This window comes from Telmatherina bonti, assembly GCF_933228915.1.
Source record: "Telmatherina bonti genome assembly, chromosome: 18".
NCBI classification, from domain to species: domain Eukaryota; kingdom Metazoa; phylum Chordata; class Actinopteri; order Atheriniformes; family Telmatherinidae; genus Telmatherina; species Telmatherina bonti.
In genome coordinates, this window is record NC_136616.1 from 33,594,873 (window position 1) to 33,620,961 (window position 26,089).

General features: G+C 42.2%; 1 protein-coding gene across 1 annotated transcript; it reads left to right on the forward strand.

Annotated features, from left to right (window-relative positions):
- Positions 1-299: 299 nt before the first annotated feature.
- On the forward strand, positions 300-7,363 carry LOC306769483 (uncharacterized protein). Its single transcript, XM_079258099.1, has 6 exons — positions 300-426; positions 3,312-3,353; positions 3,443-3,715; positions 5,330-5,578; positions 6,884-7,024; positions 7,195-7,363. Exons 1-6 carry the CDS (start codon positions 396-398, stop codon positions 7,308-7,310), a joined length of 852 nt encoding a protein of 283 aa, XP_079114225.1. The 5' UTR covers positions 300-395; the 3' UTR covers positions 7,311-7,363.
- Positions 7,364-26,089: the final 18,726 nt, after the last annotated feature.

Here is a 26,089-nt window from a genome sequence, read left to right on the forward strand (position 1 = left end):
ACTCAAACTCAAAATCAACACATCAGAAAAATGACCTCAAAACGTTTTAATGATAATTGGGAGCAATTCCATTACCCATGATGCTCTCTGTCAGTCCTTGTGCTTGACAAACAACATAAATAGGACGGCAGAAAGCAGCTTTATGCATGCTTGCAGGTCAAAATAATCTTTAAGAAGCTGAAATGAGAAAGTTTCTTCCTGTGAAGTGAGTCAGCGTGACGAGAAAGCTGGGATTGCATCTGTGTTGTGACCTTAAAAAAACCAGTCAGTCTATTTTCGTCCTCTGTAGCAATGTGAGAGCTGTGGTTTGCCACCAGTATGTCGCAACAAGCTGCGATGTAGGCACCCATCAAGTTCAAGGAAAAGAACAGAAAAGGTCTGTCCATCCTGACAGAATGACGACTCCATCTGCTCCTCCGTTCTTCGGTAAGTCCATCCTCCTCACCTCCATCCAGTCAGTTACCACAGCTCCAGCATAAACAGTGAAACAAATGCTTTCAGCCATGTTGAAATGTGCAGAGAGAAACAAGGATCAGAAAAGAACAAACGTTTTCCACCGATCCATCAGAATTTAGTCATGAAAATACTGAAATCTATTTTTTGGACATATATTTCTAATGAAACTACATACCAGAGTAATAGTACGGTATGTAGTCGCTCCCCGCGGCCCTGAATTATTAAGCTCTTTGGAAAATGAACTACAGTAATATTTAAGATTGCACGAAGAAATGGAGCCAGGAAAAAGTCTCAGTATTCCTTTTTTTATTAACAAAAAAAAAGTTTTTAGGTTATGATGAGAGTAATTAATACGGCAACAATAGTTAATGGTCAAAATATGAAACAGTAACTGAAAACTAAATACTTGTGGAATTACATACCTAGAGATCGGTGAGGCTGGCTGCAGTTTAAAGCACTGAGCACATTAACGCTGCTTCAAGTTCTTTCTTCTTGTGTTTTGTTGAATCTATTGCTCCTTTTTTTCAAGATTTGTGTGATAAAATACTTTGGTTGAAATATTAAACAATAAGAAACTAAATAAATGCACAAATGGAAGGAAATGTTGAACACAACAGAGTTTAAAAACACAAATCAACCGTTTTTGACAAGTTAAGGTAAAATTTGAGACTACAAAAGATCCTAAATCAGGAATTATTCAGGAGACGAAAAAAGCCGGCTGGACATCCCATCATGAGCGCCTCCCCGTATTTAGTCATACATTTAGTAATACGTAGTCATGGAAATAATTATTCACCCAATTTTGTTCTCTAATGTCATGTTTATTTTAATGCCTGTGTGAGGGACTGAGCCGAAAAACCAGAGGAATGTTTTTAGAAAAATATAACGTCTACATTTATTTAACAAAAATAACAAAATAAATCTTTCAGTGCAAAAACTTTGGGCCCATAAAAGAGGTCAAAGAAAACAAACGCCAACCTAGGTATTAACATAAGGAACTCAAACACTAACTGACCTACCTAACTGACACGCAAGGGACACATATATACTGGCTGATCAGGCCATTTTGACACATGAGGGGGGGGGGGGGGGGGGCAATACTAAATCTTTCTAGTCTTTCTGGGTGTGTTCTTCCCGTGTATTCATGGGGTCTCTCCAGGTACTCCGTCCAAAGACATGCAGGTTAGGTGAAGCGGTTACTCTAAATCAGGGGTGACCAATCCTGGTACTCGAGGGTGTCCTGCGGGTGTCCTGCGGGTGTCCTGCAGGTGTCCTGCAGGTGTCCTGCGGGTGTCCTGCAGGCGTCTTGCGGGTGTCCTGGAGGTGTCCTGGAGGTGTCTTGCAGGTGTCCTGCGGGTGTCCTGCAGGTGTCTTGCAGGTGTCCTGCGGGTGTCCTGCGGGTGACTTGCGGGTGTCCTGCAGGTGTCCTGCGGGTGTCCTGCGGGTGTCCTGCAGGTGTCCTGGAGGTGTCCTGGAGGTGTCTTGCAGGTGTCCTGCGGGTGTCCTGCAGGTGTCCTGCGGGTGTCCTGCAGGTGTCTTGCAGGTGTCCTGCGGGTGTCCTGCGGGTGACTTGCGGGTGTCCTGGAGGTGTCCTGGAGGTGTCTTGCAGGTGTCCTGCGGGTGTCTTGCAGGTGTCCTGCGGGTGTCCTGCAGGTGTCCTGCGGGTGTCCTGCAGGTGTCTTGCAGGTGTCCTGCGGGTGTCCTGCGGGTGTCTTGCGGGTGTCCTGCAGGTGTCTTGCAGGTGTCCTGCGGGTGTCCTGCGGGTGTCTTGCGGGTGTCCTGGAGGTGTCCTGGAGGTGTCTTGCAGGTGTCCTGCGGGTGTCCTGCAGGTGTCCTGCGGGTGTCCTGCAGGTGTCTTGCGGGTGTCCTGCAGGTGTCCTGCAGGTGTCCTGCAGGTGTCCTGCAGGTGTCTTGCAGGTGTCCTGCAGGTGTCCTGCAGGTGTCTTGCAGGTGTCTTGCAGGTGTCTTGCAGGTGTCCTGCAGGTGTCCTGCAGGTGTCCTGCAGGTGTCCTATGTGACCCTGCTGGAAAACTCCAGACTAAGACAAGGTCTGCTCATGTCTGCTAAATACACATTGATTTGAATCGGGTCTTCTGCAGCTGCGACACTTGGAAAACCTGCAAGACACCTGCCCTCGAGGACCTGGGTTGATGATCCCTGTTCTTAATTGTCCTTAGAGTAAGTGTGAGGGGTTGTTTGTCTCTATGTGGCCCTGCGATGGACTGGGACCTGTCCAGGGTGTATCCCACCAGCTTGGCCGCAGGTTGCTGGGATAGGCTCCAACTCCCGCGCGACCTTGGATTGGATCAAGCGGTTCAGAGAATAAATGAATGAATGTGTCCCATGACAGTTGATATATTTACCTTTTTTATTTTAGCAATTAAAAGGTTTAAGAACAGAATGATTTCGGCCATGAGGTAAGGATGTCTCGCAAGCCGAGTCACTTGGAAGTAGAAGAGTTTCTGATTTACGTTTAATTCAGATGAAATCTACAGAAAGGAAACTGCAGCTTTGACTTCAGATTGCAGCATTGAACTTCTCTTTTCTCTGAGTCCTGCAGATATCGCGGGACAACAGCTGCCTCTTTCCTCCACATTTCTGACTTGTCCTTATCTTACTCATTACAGCTGAATTTCCTTCTTCTTTTTGAGCTTCTCTGGAAGCGAGTGCACTTTGGAACAGGAAGTGCAAAGCCACAGAGCTGCAACGTCTTCCTTCCTGACTCGAGCGACAAAAGCAGAAACTAATCATGTTTATTATATTTAGAAAATGAACAGTAATGTGACAGTTGTAGCATTTTAAAGGTTTTATGTATGAAATATCGCAGTGATAAAAGCTCCCACGTTGTCCTGCAGGTCTGGTAGTGCTGCTTCCCTGGGCTCAGGCAGCTGCAGCAGGTAAAGGAATACTTCAAAATTTGCTCAGGAATGGTATTGGATTATGCTTTTTTAATATTCTCCCTCCATCTCTTCTGTTTTCCTCCCAGTTTCTCTGAATGTCAGTCCGAACCGTCTGCAGTTTTTCACAGGAGAATCCATCCGGCTGAGTTGTGAGGCAGAGGAGAGCAGCTCTGCTGCCGGACAGACTCTGAGGAGGACGTTCACCGATAAAACGGAGACCTGCGGAGTGGATAACAGCTTCAGAGGGTGCAGCGGTTCCACCTACACCGTCACAAGTCTCTCTTCTGAAGACCAGGGAATTTACTGGTGTGAAGATTTGAGTGGCCAGAAGAGCAACAACGCCACAATCATCGTTTCAGGTAGAGGAAGTGGTCTTCGCTCCTTCAGCAGATGATGTCGGAGATGTTCTTTAAGCTTTAAAGGCGGGAAATGTTCCACAGTGGATCAGCAAACACAAGCAGATGAGACAGTAAATGAAATGAACGACTAACTTTAGCAGTTAAAGAAGGAGGAATGCTGAACTCCTGGTACCTGGTCACCATCATCCAGCTTTAATGATGACCCTTATGAAGGAAAATGTGAAGAAACTTAAAGCTGATGAAGATGTCGGATTCCTGATGTCAAACTTAAAGTTGGTAGGGTCAAGAACTTATGACTCAGGAAAATCAGATCGGATCAGATGCAGACCTCTAGGAGCTGCCGACCTCTAGGAGCTGCCGACCTCTAGGAGCTGCCGACCTCTAGAAGCTGCAGACCTCTAGGAACTGCAGACCTCTAGCAGCTGCAGACCTCTAGGAGCTGCTGACCTCTAGGAGCTGCCGACCTCTAGAAGCTGCAGACCTCTAGGAACTGCAGACCTCTAGGAGCTGCAGACCTCTAGGAGCTGCCGACCTCTAGAAGCTGCAGACCTCTAGGAACTGCAGACGTCTAGCAGCTGCAGACCTCTAGGAGCTGCAGACTTCTAGGAACTGCAGACCTCTAGGAGCTGCAGACCTCTAGGAGCTGCCGACTTGAAGCTGCAGACCTCTAGGAACTGCAGACCTCTAGGAGCTGCAGACCTCTCGGAGCTGCCGACCTCTAGGAGCTGCCGACCTCTAGCAGCTGCAGACCTCTAGGAGCTGCCGACCTCTAGCAGCTGCAGACCTCTAGGAGCTGCCGACTTGAAGCTGCAGACCTCTAGGAACTGCAGACCTCTAGGAGCTGCATCCCTCTAGCAGCTGCAGACCTCTAGGAACTGCAGACCTCTAGGAGCTGCAGACCTCTAGGAACTGCAGACCTCTAGGAGCTGCAGACCTCTAGGAGCTGCAGACCTCTAGGAACTGCAGACCTCTAGGAACTGCAGACCTCTAGCAGCTGCAGACCTCTAGGAACTGCAGACCTCTAGGAACTGCAGACCTCTAGGAACTGGAGACCTCTAGCAGCTGCAGACCTCTAGGAGCTGCAGACCTCTAGGAGCTGCAGACCTCTAGGATTTGCAGACCTCTAGGAGCTGCAGACCTCTAGGAGCTGCAGACCTCTAGGAGCTGCAGATCTCTAGGAGCTGCAGACCTCTAGGAGCTGCAGATCTCTAGGAGCTGCAGACCTCTAGGAGCTGCAGACCTCTAGGAGCTGCAGACCTCTAGGATTTGCAGACCTCTAGGAGCTGCAGACCTCTAGGAGCTGCAGACCTCTAGGAGCTGCAGATCTCTAGGAGCTGCAGACCTCTAGGAGCTGCAGATCTCTAGGAGCTGCAGACCTCTAGGAGCTGCAGACCTCTAGGAGCTGCAGATCTCTAGTAACTGTAGATTTAGAGCAGTTATGTGAATGTAAACATGCTTCAAATGATCATCTTCCTTACTGTCAAGAGTTTAGCATATTTATTTTTATTGACACAGTGTTGCCAGCATCGCTCAAAACAATAAATATTCTGATCAAACACCAAAGATTTCTACCATCAGAATCTTCTTCTGGTTGTGACCCTTTGTGTTTTTCAGATTGTCCTTTTATCGTGGACGTCCCTGCACTTCCCGTCATGTTGGGAGGTCAAGTCACACTGCGCTGCAGGAGCCGGAATGGTTCTACCAACCCGGTTTACCTTTTCAAGTATGGTAAACATAACAAGCCTCTGACAGCGACACCTGCAGGAGAATTCACCATCGCTGACGTCCAGCAGTCTGATGAAGGCTTCTACTGGTGTTCTGATTATACAAAGATGTGTCCATCCTGCTTTCTGTCTGTTACAGGTATTGTGTTCACGCTAAATGATTCCATTTAGAGATGTTTTTACACTGATCCCTTATCAGTCACATGTGTGAAAAGTTTACGTGTTTCTGTATGAACAGTTACTTCCTGTAAGATTTTATCTTTTGTTTTCGACACGATGCCTCAACGCCCCCAAACGAACTCAACACACTTTGTGTGAACGAGAGTGTGTTGGGTTTAAAGTACTAAGTCCATTTGGTACCATTTACCGTTTATTGGTGGCAGATGGATGAGTGCTCCTGGACTCTCCTCGTCGTGCCTACTTTAAGTTTCAAACAACTTTATTTAAATATAAACGCAACACAAATGGTAAAGAACCTCAAATTTAAGGCTTGCAATGGTTAAAGGTCGGATTCTGGCTGAATATGGATTTCCCATGAGCCTTTGCGCACTGGGACTTGGTAGATCTATGAATCTAGAGAAATGAGTATTTCAACAGGAAACTGAAGCCACATTTTTTTTCAGATACGTTCCAGTTTGAGAAGTTCGTCTTCTCAAAGTCTCAAATAGAAAACACAAACAATGGTGGGGCACAAATTGTTTAATTTGAACAGAAAATAACCAACTTAGAGCGCAGTTGTAGCAACGCTGAAGACCGGGATCTGTGAGGAGGAAGAGACGGTGATGGGGCCGGGGGGAAGGGCCTGAAGGGGAGAGTGGAACAGACCCAGCAGGGTGGGTGGGCACCATGGAGCAGTTGGAGACAGAGAGGCTTGGGCCACTCATAACACTGAAGAGCAGGCCAGCTGGGCTTAGACCGACCCGAACAGTGACGCCCCCCCCCCAGCTGAACAGCATCCGCCAGGACCCTGACAATCCTCTTACATTTTACTGAGTCTTAAAACTGTCCTGCGTTCAGGCAATCAGAGTGAAACCTGCTGAACTGAACACGCTCAGCATTTCCAGTCCGATGTATCTCCTCAGGAATTTCCACCTTCCACTGTGACACACACACACACACACACACACATCACACATGTATGAAGAGAAACTGATTAATACAATCATGCAAATCAGTAAATATGAATAAAACAGTGTAAAACTGATTCAAATATTCCGTCATACTTCAGTTCATACTTCAGGAGTAAACTCCACCGACCAATCAGCTCGGTGATCTGCACGGATCCGATCAGTGGAATGAAATGAATCAGACTTTTTTATCCCACGAGGGGAAATCAGACATGAATGACGTCTGACTTCTTCCACGTCTTGAATTGTTCTGTCTGAAATAAAACCCACCATCTGTAAACTGTTTAAACATTTTATCATTTTTCTCTCTTCCACAGCTACCCCTCTGTTTTCCATCCCATCCCTTCCCACCCCGTCCAGTCTCACTCTGCTCCGACTGCTCCGCCACCTGGTGGTTATCAGCCCGTACTGCGTCTCCACCGCTCTGCTCGCTTCTCTACTCTGCTGCAAGAAGGCAGGTTGGTGTTGTAAAGCTTTCTCCCTGAACCCTGCAACGTCTGCCAGCATGCTGAACAGCAAAGCTGCGTTACTTTTTACGTTTTTGAGGCAAATCGCAACAGTTTTACGTAGAAGCGCCTAAAACTGAGAAAATTTTATTGATATGAAACTTTTTTAACTTCATCCACAGAAAAGAGACATTTTGCCTCCTTCGAGATGGAAATCCACGCAGAGAGCCAGGAGGAACAGCAGAACGAGTATTATAATACTGCTGCTGCTGCTGTCACCACACAGCATTTCTTCTGAACAGAAGAGTGTGTGTGTGTGTGTGTGGGTTCCAGTGAAGCTGCACTTTAATCTGCTCCCAACTTTTTAGAAAAAAAGCTATTTGATGAAAGGTTTACTTATTTGCTTGACATAATAAATATTACTTTACTTGCAGACTTGTTTGTTTCTTCAGTGCACGACAGAATATTTAATTCATTTTTATTGAATTTATTTTTTTTTTCACCATGGAAATTTCTCTTTTGCAGGTCTTCTCTCTCCCTCTCTTCATCCAGTCATGTCAAGTATCAACATACAAGTCAGTAAAAGATTAATTAGAAAATAAAAAAGAAGTATTATGCGGCGTCATTGAATCTTCAATATTTCCTTTTATATTCATGAATCTCAAGCCTTTAGCAATGTAAACTTTTACAAGCAAACATGGCTGCTGGAAAAAAGAAAATGTCTGAAATTAAGAATTTTATATGTGAGACCTTCAAAAGTCCTAAAAGAGGCAAAATTGTCAGCCTGGATGTAAACATTTATTTCGTCAAGCCTGAATGTTATTTATTTAAAAGACAACCTCTGGCAGTTAAAAGTGAAGCCTATGTGGAAGTGCATAGAACCGCAGTTCCCCCTTCATCCACTAGGGGCTGGAAAACAGAGCAAATCCTATTATAGACTCCCATGTTAAAAAGACCAACTTCACAGCAGAAATAAACATGTTTACAGCCTGGTTCAAAAATCCATTTTAGGTTTAATAGGTCAGGTTTACCTTCATGACAACTGTGGGGGGAGTAAGTTTTTTTGTGACTCGCCTGCTTAGAAGTAATTTAATCTCAAAATTCTGTATAATTAGGGCCCTTTTGATTGACAGCTACATGATATCCTGCTTAAAAAGGACAATATGTAGCACAACAGGATGTTTTTACTCGTTTACAGCGGAACTTAGCCTTAGTCTGCCTACCTCTGTTAACTGGTTAGCTCGGATACCCAGGCCTGCTAAGGGCCTGTTCCCTCTTGCTGCGGGGAACTGCTGGGGCCAGGGTGACCAGATCTTCTCTCACCAAATGTGGGACAAAGACGATGAAAATGTGGGACAATGTGAGATTCCCGTCTGCCATGACAAAGTTTTTAAAAAATAAACTTTCTGTTGTGCTCTTTGGTAATGAAATTACTAACCAAACATAACAAATCTGTCATTACAAAGCCTCCCTCTGAGTAGCGCGTTTTTGGTGTCGTTTTACGTCATATTTCCCGCCGTGTGACACGGAAAAATTACTTTGACAAACCCTCCCACAGTCTCCTTGAATAGATTTAACCCAGGAATTTATGCTTTCCCAGTCTTTGTTGTAACAACACTTTCTTTTCTTCTTCACTGTTGTCGTCTCCCTGTCCTCCATGATCTTTCAGTGTATTTATTTATTTTCATTAGGAGGTGCACCGGTGCATCCTAGATGTGCATTAAGTCCCGCCTCCCAGTTTGATCGAAATGAGTTTAACTCAAATCAGCAGGCGGTGTGATGTGACAGCCGTCAAATCTTTAACACAAGTAGTCAAAGCCAGTTTTGTTTTATTTGGTTTTTTTTCCTTCACAAAAGTGAAGCCTGGTTGTAACATCGCGGGACAGCTCCTCATTTTGCGAGACGTATAAAAAGTAATAGAAATGCAGGACTATCCCACACAAAGCGTGACATCGGGCCACCAGAGCTGGAGCCCCCCCTCTACCACCTCCTGGGTGGATGCATGGCTGGCTCCAGGGTCTGGGGTCTCCGTCTGGCTGCCGGTCGCCCGGGGTTCTCTGGACCTTCCTCTTGCCTTTGTGTGGGCGGGGCCACATTGGTATAGCACTCTTCTCTGAACACGTTCCACACTGTGTGTTCTGCATGTGAACCAGTCACTGAGTCGTCTGCAGCTTAATTTACGAACAGCAGCTGGTTTTCTTTCTGATTTAGCAAGTTCATTTCTGGTTCTTCTGACAGTTGATTATTTCATCTCCCACAGGGGAACATGAATCTAATGTGTATATTTGTGCAGGTGTATGTATGTGTGTACATATAGGTGGGTGTGTGTGAGTGTGTATGTGTATGCATAAGTATGTAGGTTTTTCTCTTTCTCTTTCTTTCTCTCTCTCCCTACGAGGCGTTTTCTCTGTTTTCTTCTTTTCTCCTTAATTCAGCTCTTCAGAAACCTACAAATGATGTCGCAGAGGCTCCGTCCATCTTTTCTGTACTGTCCATGGTGTGATTGCATAACATCTGCTGCTGAACTGAACTTTCAGCGTGACGTCTTTCCAGTAGCGGCTTCTTTTCTTGTTGGGAAGGAGATGCAGCAAAACTAGTTTGCTTTGGCTCAGCTGAGCAGATCATGAATCTGAGTTTACATTTATGTCTCTCTCTGTATGTGTGTGTATTGGAAATGGATCGATGTTGATGCCAATCATATGTTGGCGTTTGGGGTGCATGTGTGTGTGCTTTCAGGTGTACAAGTCTACACGGTTGACTGGGATCTAGGATTGTTGTTAATGGTTTGATGCAAAGTTGTATCTGCAGTTATTTTCAGAGGAAAGCAGGAAAACAGCAGCTTGAATAACTAAATGAGGAAAAAAATCATATGCAAAAAGTTTGTCTTGCATTCAAAAAGAAAATCTAGCTTGAAGTTTTAAGGTTTAAATGGGTCTTTAACAGAGTTGCTTCTTCAGCTACAGTGCTTAAACAAGTAAATACAGACATGAACATCAATGTGTATGTCAGCAGAAAGAAGTGATGTGATACGGTGACGCTGGAGATGGAAAAACCTTAAAATGGTGCCTGACTGAGCTGTGAGAAGAAGCGTCCAGCAGGTGGCAGCGCGTCCCCTTCACCATGTTATCAGACAGGTCTGTTTGATCTGAAAAAGCTTCTTCTGGTTAAAAGGAATGTTTTTCATGTGAAAATGTTTTAAATTTACACACACACACACACACACACACACACATATACATATATATATATATATATATATATATATATATATATATATATATATATATATATATATATATATATATACACACACATATATATGGGAGCACACAGCCCTGTGGGGAGCCAGTACTGATATATATATTTAATGTTTCAGTCATTACCATTTCAGTGCTTTCCATTTGTAAATGTTAAATTATTAATTCCACAAAATATAAAATAACTCCAGGAAATGGAAAGTGGACAGATGCAGGATGATAAAGGCTTCCACTACAGGCATGAGTTAACCCTGTGTGAACTCTGAATGTTTTCTCATGGTAAACCACACTGAAAACCACACTAGCGTGTGTGTGGAAACTGTTTCTCTTGGTCAAATTTTCTTTATAGCAACATGCGAGCTGGTGGCCACAATGAGAGTATTTTAAAAGCAGAAGCGAGTGTAATTTGAAACAGACGTGCTGGGAGACACGTAGCTGATTTAACCGTTGCACTTCAGGAACCACAAGTTCTCAAATAAAAAACATTTACGTGAACAAGAAGCTAAAGGTAATATTTAAAGACTAAATGTTTCCATCTTTGCCTTAGTGACCTTTTAAACGAGTTCATTAGAAGGACATAATGTCATATTTCAGGCTTGTTTGCTGCCAGACTGGAGTGATTTAGTGTCATCTTCACGTTTCCCTTCATTGCATCTTGTCTTCAGTAAGAATTGTCTCTAAATACGAATGTAAATTTGATGACAAATCATCTAATGTTGCTTATTTAATTTGCATGTCACAAGCTTGCTTTGCGGTTCCGCACGTACATGGTTTTAATGTCATAGTTGTTTTTGGTTGTTTTTCTTTTTTTTTTTTTGGTCCAGTAAGGTAATGAACATAAAACATAAAACTGCCCAACATGAATGTTTACATATGAAATGAAATATGGCATAAACAGAAAGAAGTAGATACTTGAAAGGACGGTATCTGCACATGTAATGGTGGTATGTCTCAAGAAAAAGAAAAATAATTCATTCAAGCTTGTGTAAATATGAATTTAATCCAGTTTAATGTTTCTTTTCACAATTAAAATTTTTAACTTTGCTGTAAAAGTAAAGGAGTATTGTAACATATTAGTTGCAAGACGATAATATTTTTTGCTAATAAAATATTGTGTTTGTTTATGTTTGTTTGCTCGGGTCTCTTGCCAGGTCATCATTATAAATAAAAAGTTGTTCCTACTTGATTTTACCTGGTTAAATAATGGTTACATAAAGAGAAATAAAATAAAAGTTTGAATGAGACAGTTTCAGAGAAAGTTTTCAGATAAAGTCAACCATTTTCACGCTTTATTAACTCATTTACTGCATTTGTTCCTGTTCATTTAAATGTTGTAAGACAAAAAGTTGCTTCATGCTTTTTGTATTAATTTTGTAGTAATTTTCTGTAATTTGTAGTTTGAGTGATTCCAGCTCAAACAGAACAGAGCATGTGAAGGGGATGGGGCTAAATGGGCGGGGCTAAATGGGAATGGTTCTTTAAAGAAGGTGATCTTGCTCAGAGACATTTTTCTTTACTCCGGGGGAAGTGATTCCTCGTCCTGATTGTGATCTATGCGTTTTGTAATCATAAACAATAAGAAATTTATTTAGACCCCTCAGTTTACTGTCAATCTGTAAACACTCTGACCAATCAAAAAGTTCGGACCCCAATGGAGTTTATTCTCATATTTTGTAAGCTTCTTCTCCCAGCTCCCCTCCTCCCCCTCCAGCAGCACATACCTGATAGCCACACCCTGCATATAAACAGCGTGTTAGGATGAAAATACAAAGTAGTGAAGAAGAAACTCGGAAGGCAAACATGGCTGAGAAAATATAGGAAGGATTTCCCCAACCCGGCTCGGGTTATTTGCCTCCTCCTGCTAAACAGGCGAGAAAGAGAAAACTGTTGGTGGAAAAACCTGCGAATCAAAAAGCCTCGGATCACGCAAGGAGCAAAACCAGAGGGGGAGGAGCCAAGACAGGGTGCCACTTTCACATCTTGCTAGCTCCCTAACATTACCTTCCCAGTTGTAGCACAGGTCAACACAGTTCCAGTGAAGGTACCAGATATGCTTGGGCTGCACCTGCCTATGATGTCATATATATTGATATGAAAAAACTACTTCTGCAACCCCTAACGCTAACTCTAACCCCTTAACCATAACCCCTGTGACCCCCAGTAAACCCTTACATTTTTTATATCCTAACCCGATTTTTTTATCCCCAACCAACTGATCCCTCTTGACCCTAAATAAAAGATTAAGTTAATGATTATTTATTATCTGAATTAGGTCATACTAACTGCATTTATTAAAAACATGCCTGTCTAATAAACTGCAGTCCTCCCTCTCCTTGGTGCTGCTCATCCAGGAAATTTACTGTCCTGAAGAGGCGGTGGTGTCGGAAACAGGTGTGATATGATCATTGCACTCACACTTGTGAACTTGTTTCCTACGTCCAGCCAATCATATACTGATGTCACCAGCAGGTGCAGGGCCTTGGACACATCTGACACCCCGATCAGATGTGGTACTTACACCGGCAGACTGCTTTCCTCTCATCCTCTGATCTGTTTTTCCTTTTTTCATCTCTACACCATGTTTACCGTTATGTTTATCTTTTTACAATCATAAACAGATACTGAAAACACTTATTTCAGAGCAGCTGTGAATGCCATTTATGTTCAAAACTGCACCGTACTACACTAGCAGATGATGTTGTTGCATCAGAAATGGCTCAGTCAAGGAAACCAGCAGTCTTTTATTCATAAAACCCCATTTTAGCCAAAAACATAAGGATTTTAAGAGGATAAGCACATGACAGTCTCAGGAAGTGAGCCTAAAATCTGACTTTTAGAGAAGTAACACATCGTTGGCTTCCGTTCTGATTTCTCTTCTGCAGGGAGAACGTTCCCTCTGACCGTTTCTGCATTACGTGCTTCATCAGAGTGTCGTACTTTTCATATTATCATGATTGTTTTTATTTTTTCGGTGTAGTAAAAGTACATGAAACTTAAAAGGAAAACTGAAGCGCAACATGGTAAAACAACAGCAACTTGATATAAAAAAATCTCACCTTTCATAATAAAAGTTGTAAGATCAGCTATTATCGTCTGCAAGTTTCATCTATCTTAACAGCGGCGCCGCCAGGAATTTTGGGCCCTATGAAAGACACTCACCTAGACCCCACTACTTGACAACAAACTTTAGATCTTTTATTTTTCGGCACTGTTTTCAAGCTGATCAAAAATTCCCTGTATGGAAATAATAAAGATCTGTGGCTGTATTTAAATCACAATGTCCTGTTTTAATGCTAACAGTCTTACTACAGAAGACTGTGGGATACTCAGTGTTTCCAATCAACTATACAGGAACACAATTATAGGATTTTGCTTTTTTCACACTTATTTTGGAGTAAAAACAATTATTTCAGTTTAATTAATTTTTTTTTTTTTTCAATGGTAGAAAGAAAGATATTAACACAGACTCACTGCAGCGATGCTTAAGGCATGCTGTTGAACCATAGACTGGATATAAAAAGATGGACGGAGCCTCCGTGACGTCACCCGTAGGTTTCTGAAGAGCTGAATTGAAGCTCAGTGGGCGGTTCCTACCGTTGCCATGTTGGCAGCATCATGCGTGTCGTCTCGCCCAGAAAATACAAATATGGGCAAAGAGGTGGAGCTGAGAGGGGGGCTGTGAGCGTCTTAGTGGGTGATTGACAACAAGTGAACTCTGAGCTTTCTGTAGCTAAGAGCTAACCAAGCTATTCCGGAGATAAAAGGAGATAATAGGAGCTAACCAGCTAACGGAGGTAAGCAGGCTAAAGCTAAGTCCCGTTGTTAACTGGCTAAAAACCGCGGTTGTTCTATGTTCTTATGACTTGAAGCAGGAGACTGGGTACCTGTCAATCAAAAGGACACGCCCATAAATGTGCAGAGTTTCAAATTCACTCCCCACACAGTTGTCATGAAGGTAAACCTGACCTATTAAACCTAACATGGATTTTTTTTAACCAGGCTGTTAACATGTTTATTCCTGCTGTAAACATGTTTATTTCTGCTGTGAAGTTGGTCTTTTTAACATGGGGGTCTACGGGGATTTGCTCTGTTTTGGAGCCCCTAGTGGATGAAGGGGGAACTGCAGTTTTATGCACTTCCACATAGGCTTCACTTTTAACCGCCAGAGGCTCCGTCCATCTTTCAGACACGATTCATGTGTTGAACTCAGTGATGGTCACCTTCATCGCTGGGACAAGGAGAGATGCTGGGACAGAGCACTGTTGTGCACTTTGAATGGGGTGTTTTGTTTGACATTAATATTCGCTTTTTGTTTGTAAATTTACTGCTGAAAACCATGTGAGAACATTTACTGCTATATTTTCTTATAACATGGAAATTAGTTTAATAATGTCCATAGATATTTTGCACATCTTTTTGGGCCCCTTGAAATCCTCCTAACTTTTCCAACTGTGTCTTGATGATTACATTCTAAATCATTTCAAAGTAAAACTCATGCTATTGTCATGAAAATGTTCCTAAGTTTAATGCCAAATTTATGATTAATCTTTGCCAAACATTTGATCTCCTCTGAGTTCAAACTGAGCTTTTCCTCCTTCTCCAGCTCCTTCTGCTGAAAACTAGAGAAGCTAAAGGTATTTTACACATTCGATCAATACTCTGACAAAGTACATGATCAGAAAAGAGAAAATTAAGAGTTTTATTGGTCAAAGGCATTGATCTGATTCCGAAATAAGGATGTAATAGAACTGAAAAAAGAACTTTAAGCCCTTTAAATAACGAAAAAAGAAAAAAAAAAAAAAACGAAAGGAAAGGAAATATGTTTTATTTCAATCTGAAGTATTTATTTTGCTTTTGAACATGTGAAACACACTTTTTTAAGTATATATTTAGCCTTTGTTACTGTAATCAGAATTAAGTGTGAGATGATCTTCAGCATTGTTTTGAACAATAAATTGATGCAGATAAATGAGGAAACCGTATGTAGTCAATACGATACGTTTGGTTTCACAGGGTTAAACTTAAGCAGAGCTTCGTCTCTTTCCAGCCTGTAAACCACAAACCGAGCACAGAAACGTAACAGGAGGAAGGGGAAAAGCCTTCATGTTGAAATGAAACGAACAGAACAGATCACACTTCAACCTCAGCAACATGCACAAACAAAAGTTCATCCAGTGACCTGATCCAGAATTTCACCCATTACTTCATGAGCTTCTAACTGTGTCATTTTACTCACATATCCCTACCGTAATGTTTACTTTTATTCTGTAAAGTAGACGTACATTTCATCTATCCGGTCAGTCTTGCACTTCGTTGATGAAAGTGTAGATGGGCTCCGCCTCCGAACACGGTTCCATGTTGACTATAGGAAGAACTGCATCTGGTAAGACACGTGAAATCCTTTAGAAGTCATGCAGTTGCTCTTTGGTAGCTTTCCTGTCACAGCAGCAGCTGAGAGACGTAACAGCAGCAGTTTGTGGTTTTTACTGTTTCCCACATGAATGTGTGGAAGGAGTCTTTGTTCCAGGGTTTTTGGTTTAGAAGTACCAGACGCTCCAAACTAACTTGACAGTGAAAACCGTCTCATCCCTTACAAACCACATGAAAACCACGTTTTCCTCATGGGGTTCACATGTATACATATACATGTGAACCTTATGTGCAAATGTGCGAGTTTGGAAGATTTTCTTGTTATTAACATGTAAAAAACTTGCGGAATGATTTTCATGTTTTCATGTCCTTAAAACGTATCAGTCACATGTGAATCATTCACATATTCTTTACATGTGAATTATACTGGCTTTATATGTGGTTTTTGTCCTCTTTAGATGTGATTTATGTGTCAACCGAGTCACTTTATTCATTTAAAGCTGACACAAAACACATGTAAATCGCATGTGGTTCAGATGTGCATCATATGTAATTCACATTTATAAATCACATGTGACAAACGTGGTTCATTGATGAACTGGATTGGATTTATATGTGCTGTTTTGTCCTCTTCTCATGTTCTTCACACGTGAAGAACGACATGGATACCACATGGTTCATGCACATATTCTTCACATGTTTTTCACATGAGATTTGGCAGCAAGTTCCGACCAAACATAATTTCAGAGGAAACACATGCTAATCTTCAGAAAAACTGTACTGGAAACACAGCTACTGTCAGCCACTCACAGCAAAGCCTTAATACCCAAATTTATTTATATTTACAGAAAAGCTAAATATATATTGGAAAAAAATACTGACATGAAATAAAATGAGTCTCAATATGAAATTAATTGTAATGAATGAATATGAAAAATAAATAAATGATAAAGAATAAAAAGTAGAATTAGCCAATAAATTAATAAAATAAATAGTTTATTTAAAATATAATTTAAAAAAAAAGAAATTGTTTTGTTTTGTCAACAGATTATTTTATCTTTCTCTTTCTCATGTTGCTGAAAGTCTTTTCACACCATCTAATTATTAGTTGTCATGTGATGTTGCATGATAATAAAATTTTTTTTCAACCTTTAAAGCAGTTTGAAAAGCTTTCTAACACACACACACACGCACACGTGTATACATACATATATATATATATATATATATATATATATATATATATATATATATATATATATACATATATATATATATATATATATATATATATATATATATATATATATATATATATATATGTGTGTGTGTGTGTGTGTGTGTGTGTTTAGGCTGTATGGCTGAAATGTTCTGCACAGAGTGGAACATATTAAACTGGATCTTATACAAGACACATTTGGTGGGAAAAATCCTTCGTTGTATAATAAAACTGATTATAAAATCATTTTCTTGTGTCACAAATAAAGCGGGTTAGGATTAGAAAATGTAAAAGAACTGAAAGTACCTTTCTTTTTCTTTGTACCAGCAGCATACATAACACTGTCTGGATTGTCTTCATCGCCCCCAACTGGTAATGAAACAGAGAAAACAAACTTTCTGGTGTTTCACTGAACCTTTCAGCTAGGTTGCAAAGGAAGAAGAAAACCTACCGTCTCTCGTCTTTGGCTTTTGAACAACAGCATACGTTGCAAACGCTGAATCAGTCTCTGTGTGCTTCTTCCACACTACAATAAGGTAAAACACAAAATATGTGTGTGTGTGTGTGTGTGTGTTTAGGCTGTATGGCTGAAATGTTCTGCACAGAGTGGAACATATTAAACTGGATCTTATACAAGACACATTTGGTGGGAAAAATCCTTCGTTGTATAATAAAACTGATTATAAAATCATTTTCTTGTGTCACAAATAAAGCGGGTTAGGATTAGAAAATGTAAAAGAACTGAAAGTACCTTTCTTTTTCTTTGTACCGGCAGCATACATAACACTGTCTGGATTGTCTTCATCGCCCCCAACTGGTAATGAAACAGAGAAAACAAACTTTCTGGTGTTTCACTGAACCTTTCAGCTAGGTTGCAAAGGAAGAAGAAAACCTACCGTCTCTCTTCTTTGGCTTTTGAACAACAGCATACGTTGCAAAGGCTGAATCAGTCTCTGTGTGCTTCTTCCACACTACAATAAGGTAAAACACAAAATAGATTCACACATAAAATTCTGGCATGTTTTCAGTTCGAGCTGTTGGGTTAAATATAGTTTATTCCAGTGGGTCAGTCTGAAACACAGCATATATTTATGTCCATAAAGTCTCTTTACAATTTAATACAATTATTTCAAGCACAAGTAATAACATAAATTGTACAAATTTCTTCCATGTACTCAGTGTTTTTTTTTTTTCTTTTCTTTGTTTGTTTGTCTTGTCCAGCATATAAGCAAGCAGAATGATTGTCTGGATGCTTTGTTCTTCAAAAACACACAGCAAAAAATTTACTTTTCCAAGGGGAGCATTACTGGTATGATGATCCCCTTGACTTTCTAGATTTTTATTTTATTTCTTTATTTATTTTGTGTAAATTTTTGAGTTTCTACTGCTGGACCAGACCAGATGGGATAGGAGCAACAGAAAGATAAATGGAAAGAGAAAGAAAACACCTCGTAGAGAGAGAGGAAAAGAGAGAGATAGAAAGAGAAAGAAGGAAAAAAACAGATATCTGCATAAACAAACGCATATACATCCGTATGCATTATCCTATGTAGACGCATGTACCTACATATTCACACACATAGACACAAACAGGCCAATCATAGATTCTTATTCCCCCTGCAGAGGACTAGACTATCAAGTGTTAAGAGCACCATAAACTATCAGGTTAAATATTAATGGGAAACAAAGAAAACAAGCTGCTGGTAGTAAATAATCCTGCACACAACCCAGTGACTTTGTCACATGCAGAACATACGGAGTGGAACGTGTTCAGAGAAGAGTGATCATGCCAATGTGACCCCGCCCACACAAAGGCAAGAAGCAGGCCAGGAGGACCCCGAGACCCAGGTGACCGGTAGCCACCCCCAAGCACAGGATCCAACCACCCTACCCCGGAGCCGGCTATGGACCCATCTGGGAGGCGGGGGGCAGGGGGAACAGGCCCCAGCAGGCCCAGACCAGCAGGAACCGGCCCAGCCGGGCACCAGCTGCCCAGGGCAGACAGAGCACGGGCTCCAGGGCCCCAAGAACCCGAAGGAAACCCAAAACCCCCCGCGGGCAGAGGGTCCAGCCCACACCAATGGAGAGCGAGGATCCCCAGACAGCCGCAGAGTGGAGGCCAGGCCACACCCTAGTGCACCAGCTGCGCTCCCGGGCCACAAGACCCCCCCCAGCACACACACACGCAAGCATACACAAACACACACACATACTCCCAACCCCCCCCACACACACACGTACCAACTGACTCACATACTACCTCCTGACACACACCCTACCCGCCCCATCCATTACACATGCTCCATATGACACCCCCCTACCCCTCTTCCTCCACTCACATACTCCCCGATGCACACATACACCACATACTACAACACCCCTCACAAGCTCCCTCTCTACACACCTCGACACACACACGCCTTCTCACCTGACCAACGCCAACCAAGGAGCGACCGCCGGCCCCAGGAGGCACCAATCAGCCGCATGCAAAGGACGGCAGAAAGGCAAGGAGGGGGAGGGGCGACAGAAGGGAACCCCAGACCAAAGGTCCACACCCACCCAGAACACTCCCCACCTGGAGACATGCTGCAGTGGCAGATCCAGGTCAGCCCAGTCCCCTATGGCGGAGGCCAACGCCCCCCAAGAGACAGGGGACAGCCCGGGCACCGGAGACCAGGACCCCCACCCAGCCCACCCCGCAGCGGTGCGGCCGCCCACCACAGGGCCAGAACCCGCCGGCCAAGCCCTTGCCAGTGGCCTCGCCCCTCGGCCGCGAAGCAACCCCAACCGCTGACCCACCCAAGGGACCCCCCCAGGGCCGGGATCCCAGCCACCCCAGTGGTGAGGCAGGCAAGATCCCCACTCAGGGGCCCACCACTGACCCAAACTGCTGGATACATAGCTTCTGTTTGCTTTTCCAGTTAACAAGGATAGTTTTCTTTGCAATGCTGTACTCAGTGGTGATTAAAGTTTTGTCAAAGTTTCAAACAGGTTCCCGTTGAAAGAAAGAGCTGTTTAATAGAACCCTAAAAATGGCTGCTCTGCATGAAAATGCACAATGTGTGTTGTTGTTCATTAAAACCAAACTGGATATCCACAGTCAACAAATCTACATGAATAATTATGGATGACATTCACCACCGTCTTTAGGGTTTGGGTTAATCCAATCAAAATGTTGATTATCCAGCCCCGCCTCATTCTCCAGGCTGCAGCCAAGAACCTCCCAATTCAGCCTCCATTTTGCTCTCTCAAGCCAGCAAAAGACGATCTTCAGATGACTCTTGTTTTGTCACTTTCTCTCTTTAAATCTGACTGAATTGCTAATGGGGGCTGCATGGTGGCGTGGTGGTTAGCACTGTGGCCTCACAGCAAGAAGGTTGCTGGTTTGATCCTGGAATGGGATGAGGTTTGGACAGTGGCCTTTCTATGTGGAGTTTGCATGTTCTCCCCATGTATGCGTGGGTTCCTCCAGGTACTCTGGCTTCCTCCCACTGTCCAAAGACATGCATGTTAGCTTGATTGGTTACTCTAAATTGCCCTTGGGAATAAGTGTGAGCGTGAGTGGTTGTTTGTCTATGTGTGGCCGTGTGATGGACTGGCGAGCTGTCCAGGGTGTACCCTGCCTTTTGCCCAAAGACTGCTGGAATAGGCTCCAGCTCCGCCATGACTATTCGTTGGACTAAACGGTTAGGGTAATGAATGAATGAATTTCTTAGCTGAACCAGCAGGTGTTAAAAACTGCCAGTGTGTTTTCTAGCATGATAGATGTCACTGTGTCATCAAACAAGTCTGGAACGCAGTTTTAAGGTCAGAAAGTTACGTAATGCGTTCGTGTGTTGATTTATTCATAGTTTGATGGAAATAAAAGATAGTTGAGATCAAACTGTTTGGCTACATGGATTCTTGGGTACTGAATGAAGTTGTGTAAATGTAACCACAAAGTGAGAAAAACCCTCAGCCCAGAAAAAAATGCATGAAAATCCTGATAATTGCATGACCCAGAAGTAACCTAACCTAATCGTAAGGTACACAAGAAGTATGAAGACATGATTCTGCACCTTTGAGTTTCTGGAGGAGAAGCAGTCCCGTCCCTGCTACCAGAAGAGTCGCTACTAACACCGTGCACGTCAGAATCAAAAATTTAGAGGTGTTACCATGTAAAGAAGTGTCTTCATCGGATGCTGAAAGAATGAAGACAAGAATGCATCAATAATTTCATACACACATACACATTCACAGATCCAAACCTCTTTACTTTTACCAGGTTTGAAAACAGCCAACCAGCTCTCTGGAGACTCTCCCGATCCAGAGACGCTGCAGCTGTAGAGTCCTTCATCAGACTTTGAGACATTTTCAATGGTCTTCTGGCTGTAATATCCAGTGTCAAAATGGTGGCTGTCTTTGTAGAAATCAACTATACGTTCTGAGTTATTTTCCTTCTCGAGACAATGAAGAATGACATCGGATCCCTCCATCACAGGCTGGGTGGGGATTACCAGGATCACAGAACCATCTGAGGAACACGATGATGTTCGTTTAGCGAGACGAAAAACAACACCTGACGAGATGATACTGAAATGTTCTACAGAGGAGAAAATCTGATCTTTTTTTTTTCATTATTCTTCAACATACCAGTAACAGAGACATTAACTGCATCACTCTTTTCGCCTGCTTCATTTTCACACCAGTACTTTCCACTGAGGCTCACAAGCGTGGGATATATGCTGCAGGACGGCGCTGTGGCATCGCATGTTTCAGGTGACGCCGCTGGGCTCGTTTTCTGGAGCTTTCTCACCACTTTCCATCCAGGGTCACCGCCAGTTCCCTCACAGTGTAAAGAGACAGACTCGTACAAGAAGAACTGAAGTCTTTCTGGGGAAATGCGAAGGAACGCCGCATCTTAAAGAAAAAAAAAAAAAAAAAAAAGTTTGAATTGAAGGGATGTTATCAACTTTAAAGAAACATTAAATCAAAAAAGTACAAATAAATGATTTGCAAGATGCTTCAAAACACGTTGTATCTTTAACTTTTTGCATAATTCTCAGACGTATCTCGCTATTACAGAAACAGCTGACAAACTGCTTCTCACCCGCTTTCTGAGCAGAATATCCATCTTCATGTTGTGCAGCCAGCAGTATGAACACATTCATCCCTGCAGAGAGACGTTCATGTCAGAACAGCAACGAACAAACAGAATAAAGGAGGAACCTGGAAGCTACTCACAGGTTTGGATGCAGAGAGCTGTGACCTCCATGACTGCAGATTAATTCTGACTGTTGTTATCTCACAACGTGAAACATGGCTTGACACCTCCTCTTCCTGTTTGCATTGTTTCTGTTGATGCAGCTGCAGAGAGAAACTGTTCTAGAAACATCCATATGAAACTTAGCAGCCAAGCAAACAAAGCCACAAACTTCTTTAATGAAATTCTGAGAGCATATTTAAAAAAAAAAAAAAAAAACTGTAACCACAGGTCTTGAGACGCCACATGCACGGACACATAAAGCCGAAGCCGTGCACCTAAGTTTTGACCACACATGCATGTGTGCAAGTGGGGAAAAAGCCAGTAACTTGTAGTGTTGCTTAGCAACTTTATACAGTGAGGTTTCCAGAGTCCTCCAGTGAGAATTGATGAAGGTTTCCAGTGGGTCCGTCCTGGCTTAGAGTCAGATGTGGACTCTTTAGAAACAAACCAGACATAAGATTTTCCACTCCTGGTCAGAAGACCTGACTCCTCCTCCCAATCCGGTTCTTCTACATCATTCGGTGGGACCCCGAATCACTCCCATGTCAGTTTAAAGTCCCTTCTAGCATGTCTTTCGTCTTCCCAAAATCTCCTCCTGGTGGGACATGCCCAGAAGAACTCAGGAAGAAGATGCCCAGGAGGCATCCCAACCAGATGCCTGATCCACCTCATCTGGTTCCTCTCGATGCACATAGCGGCCCTACTCAACACCAAGGTGGACATACCAACCTGAACTGTCCCCCCACAGTCTGTCAGCACTCACCCAATGCTCAGCCATGTGTCCCAGGATGTCCCAGTATAACCAGCCTCCTCTATGGCACCCAACACAACAGGTATGCTCTCCAAAACCCTACATATGTGGGTGCGTGCAGCAGCTGGAGGGAGAGGGTATAGGGGTATTTCATGAGAAGACGGATATCAAGACACAGACAGTTTTGTGTGTTATTTTGTGGTGACGTATGACGGGGTTTGAAATGGATGTCCTCATTTACATACATAGGGGACCGTAAGATGAGGCACCTGCTGGTGACAGTGGGCACTGCACCATAGTCCAGCAGATTCTGATCCTTCCATGTGAATGTGGAGCTGAACTGGAGACTCATCAGACCAGCAACGTTTCTCCATCTTCTATTGTCCAGTTCTGGTGAGTCTGTGTGAATTGTAGCCTCAGTTTCCTGTTCTTACTGACAGGAGGGAACCCGCTGTGGTCTTCTGCTGCTGGAGACCATCTGCTTCAAGACTGGACATGTGACGTGTTCAGAGATGATGTTCTGCATGTCTTGGTTGGAACCAGTACTTGCTGGACTTCCTATTGCCTTTCTATTTCTCCAACCAGCATGTCCAGAACATTCTCTGTAAGCTTTAGAGATGGTGAAACCATCAACATGCCACATTCAGAGTCACTCAAAACTCCTTTCTTCCTCATTCTGATGCACTGTTTTAACTTCTTGACCATGTTTACATTAAATAAATATATATGAGCTACCATGTGATTGGCTGATAACTTTGCAAAGAAGAAATTGAACAGATGGATAAATTGATTGAAAAACATGTTTAATATGAAGATATTGTCCAGCTAACAGATCCAGTCAGCCACTTTTGACCTGCTTGCCTTTTTATTCAGCCAATAAACTTCATAAAGTTTGCACCCATTTCCTCACTACCTGATTATGATAAGCATATAAAAGTCCTGATAAGCAGTAAGCGGCCGGGAAATAGATAAATCAACCGAAGTGAACTTCAGCACGACGACCTGGCAGACTTTCTTCAGCCAATCCAGGGCACACTTTGATAAATCCATGCTTGTATTTCTATTTGACATATTATCATATAACCTCCTTGCTTATCAGACAAAAAGAGAAACTTTTACTTTTCTTTCTGTGCTTTATTACCTTATGTCTCCATCTGCTTGGTAAGAACTGCATTTACCTTACTTTGCATGTACTTTAGCCCAGTTACTCATCAGATACTGCTACACTAAGTACTGCATGGATTTGGCTTCCTATGGTTGCATGGTGAGATGAAAACGTCCATTTTGTGCTCTTCCAGGTGGATTTACTTATTTTCTTGGCTTCCATTCAAATCAGGAATTGAACAAATGGTCATTGTAGTTTTCTAAGATAAACAGCCATCTATTTTAGTTAAATCATGATGATATATTTCTGTTTTTATCTTTCTTCAGTGTCATATCAGTTCACAGATTTCAAGCACAAACTTGTGTTACTTTACTGCTGCTTTTAATCAAACTGCAAGTAAATGATCAGCTCTGCTGCTTCCAGTTTTCTTACAGTGTTGGTTTCCCCAGCTGATTTCCAGCTGGGATGGACAGGTTCTGGTTTTATTCTAAACTCGGTGTGACCATCGCCTTGGGTTGTGGTTTTTGTGCACTTCTTTGGGAATACAGACGTAAGTAGCAGGTCTGTGATGGCAACAATTAGACTGCTTAGTGACTAAAACACTTCAGGCAACAGAGGTTTTACTGTTTTCAAGTCATACTGTGAAAAATAAAAATGTTGATTATAAAACCAAGTTTATGATGGCAGTAAAATTACTCATATAATCTCATATCAGGGCAACACAGGTAGGAAGCTGAATACTACACTCCTTATCTTTCACTTTTGTTTATGAGCCACACACACACACACACACACATACACACACACACACACACACACACATATATATATACATATATATATATATATATATATATATATATATGTATATATATATATATATATATATATATATATATATCTGGTCCTGAACGTCTACTTTAAAGTAGAAATACAAAATTTGGCAAACATGTGTAACACCCAAAGATAAGCGAAAAAGTTGCCATGGCAACAAGGTGTCCGCCATCTTGGTGTTTATGCCCATTTTTCCCTTTACACACATTGGATAGCTCCATATAAATACATTGGATCTGCACCGGGGCTCCTTAACATGTTGCATTATGAGGAGTTAGGGGGGCTTAGCATGAGGCTCGGACTCGATGGATGCAGCTTTTTATTATTGTTATTGTAGACAAGCATATTCTGGTGTTTCTATGTGGTTTGATTCATGTTCTATAATAATTTTTTTTCACCAGGTGGCAAATCTGAGTTGCAGAAACAAATCAGGTGGCTTGAAAGTGAGTAAAAAAATGCTGATGGACAAAAAGTGATGCAGAACAGAATTTTTTTTTTTTTTTTTTTTTTTTTTATCATCCTGGAATAGAAAATTTAGACTTTATAAATGATTTTTCTTGCGTTTATTTATCTTTTTCTCCTCACCAGGTAACAATACTGAGTTACAGAAACAAATCAGGCGGCTTGAAAGTAAGTAAAAAAATGCTGAAGGACATAAAGTGATGCAGAACAGAATTTTTATTTTTTTTATTTTATCATCCTGGAATAGAAAATTTAGACTTTATAAATTCTATTTCTGATGTAGATTTATCTTTTTCTCCTCACCAGGTGACAATACTGAGCTGCAGAAACAAATCAGGCTTGAAAGTGAGTAAAAAGAGGCAGAAATACAACAAGATGCACAGCAGATGTTTACAGCTGTGGAAGAGCACATTTTAGTGTTTCTGAATTGTAATTTATTCCTTTTTATTCTAGGTGACAAATCTGAGCTGCAGAAAGAAAGCAAACAGATAAATGCCAGACTGAAAAAGGTTGACACAGAAATAGAGACGCAGAGGCAAAAAATTTAGGAACATCTTCAGCAGGTTGAGAGAAAGATCAAGAAAAACAAGACGGAGCTTCAGTCTGTGGAGACGGAAATATCACGCAGGGAGACCGAGTTTTATAAACCAGAGGAACTGTTGAGACAAAAAGAAAACCTGTTAAAATCTCAGTGGAAATTAGACAAAGAAAAGAAAAATGATGAGCGAAAGTTACTTAACTTGGACAAAATATCTGAGCTTTTATAGACTCTTGATGAACAGAAACAGATCTTTGCATTTGGATACTGTAACCAGAAGACAAAATGTAGAAAAA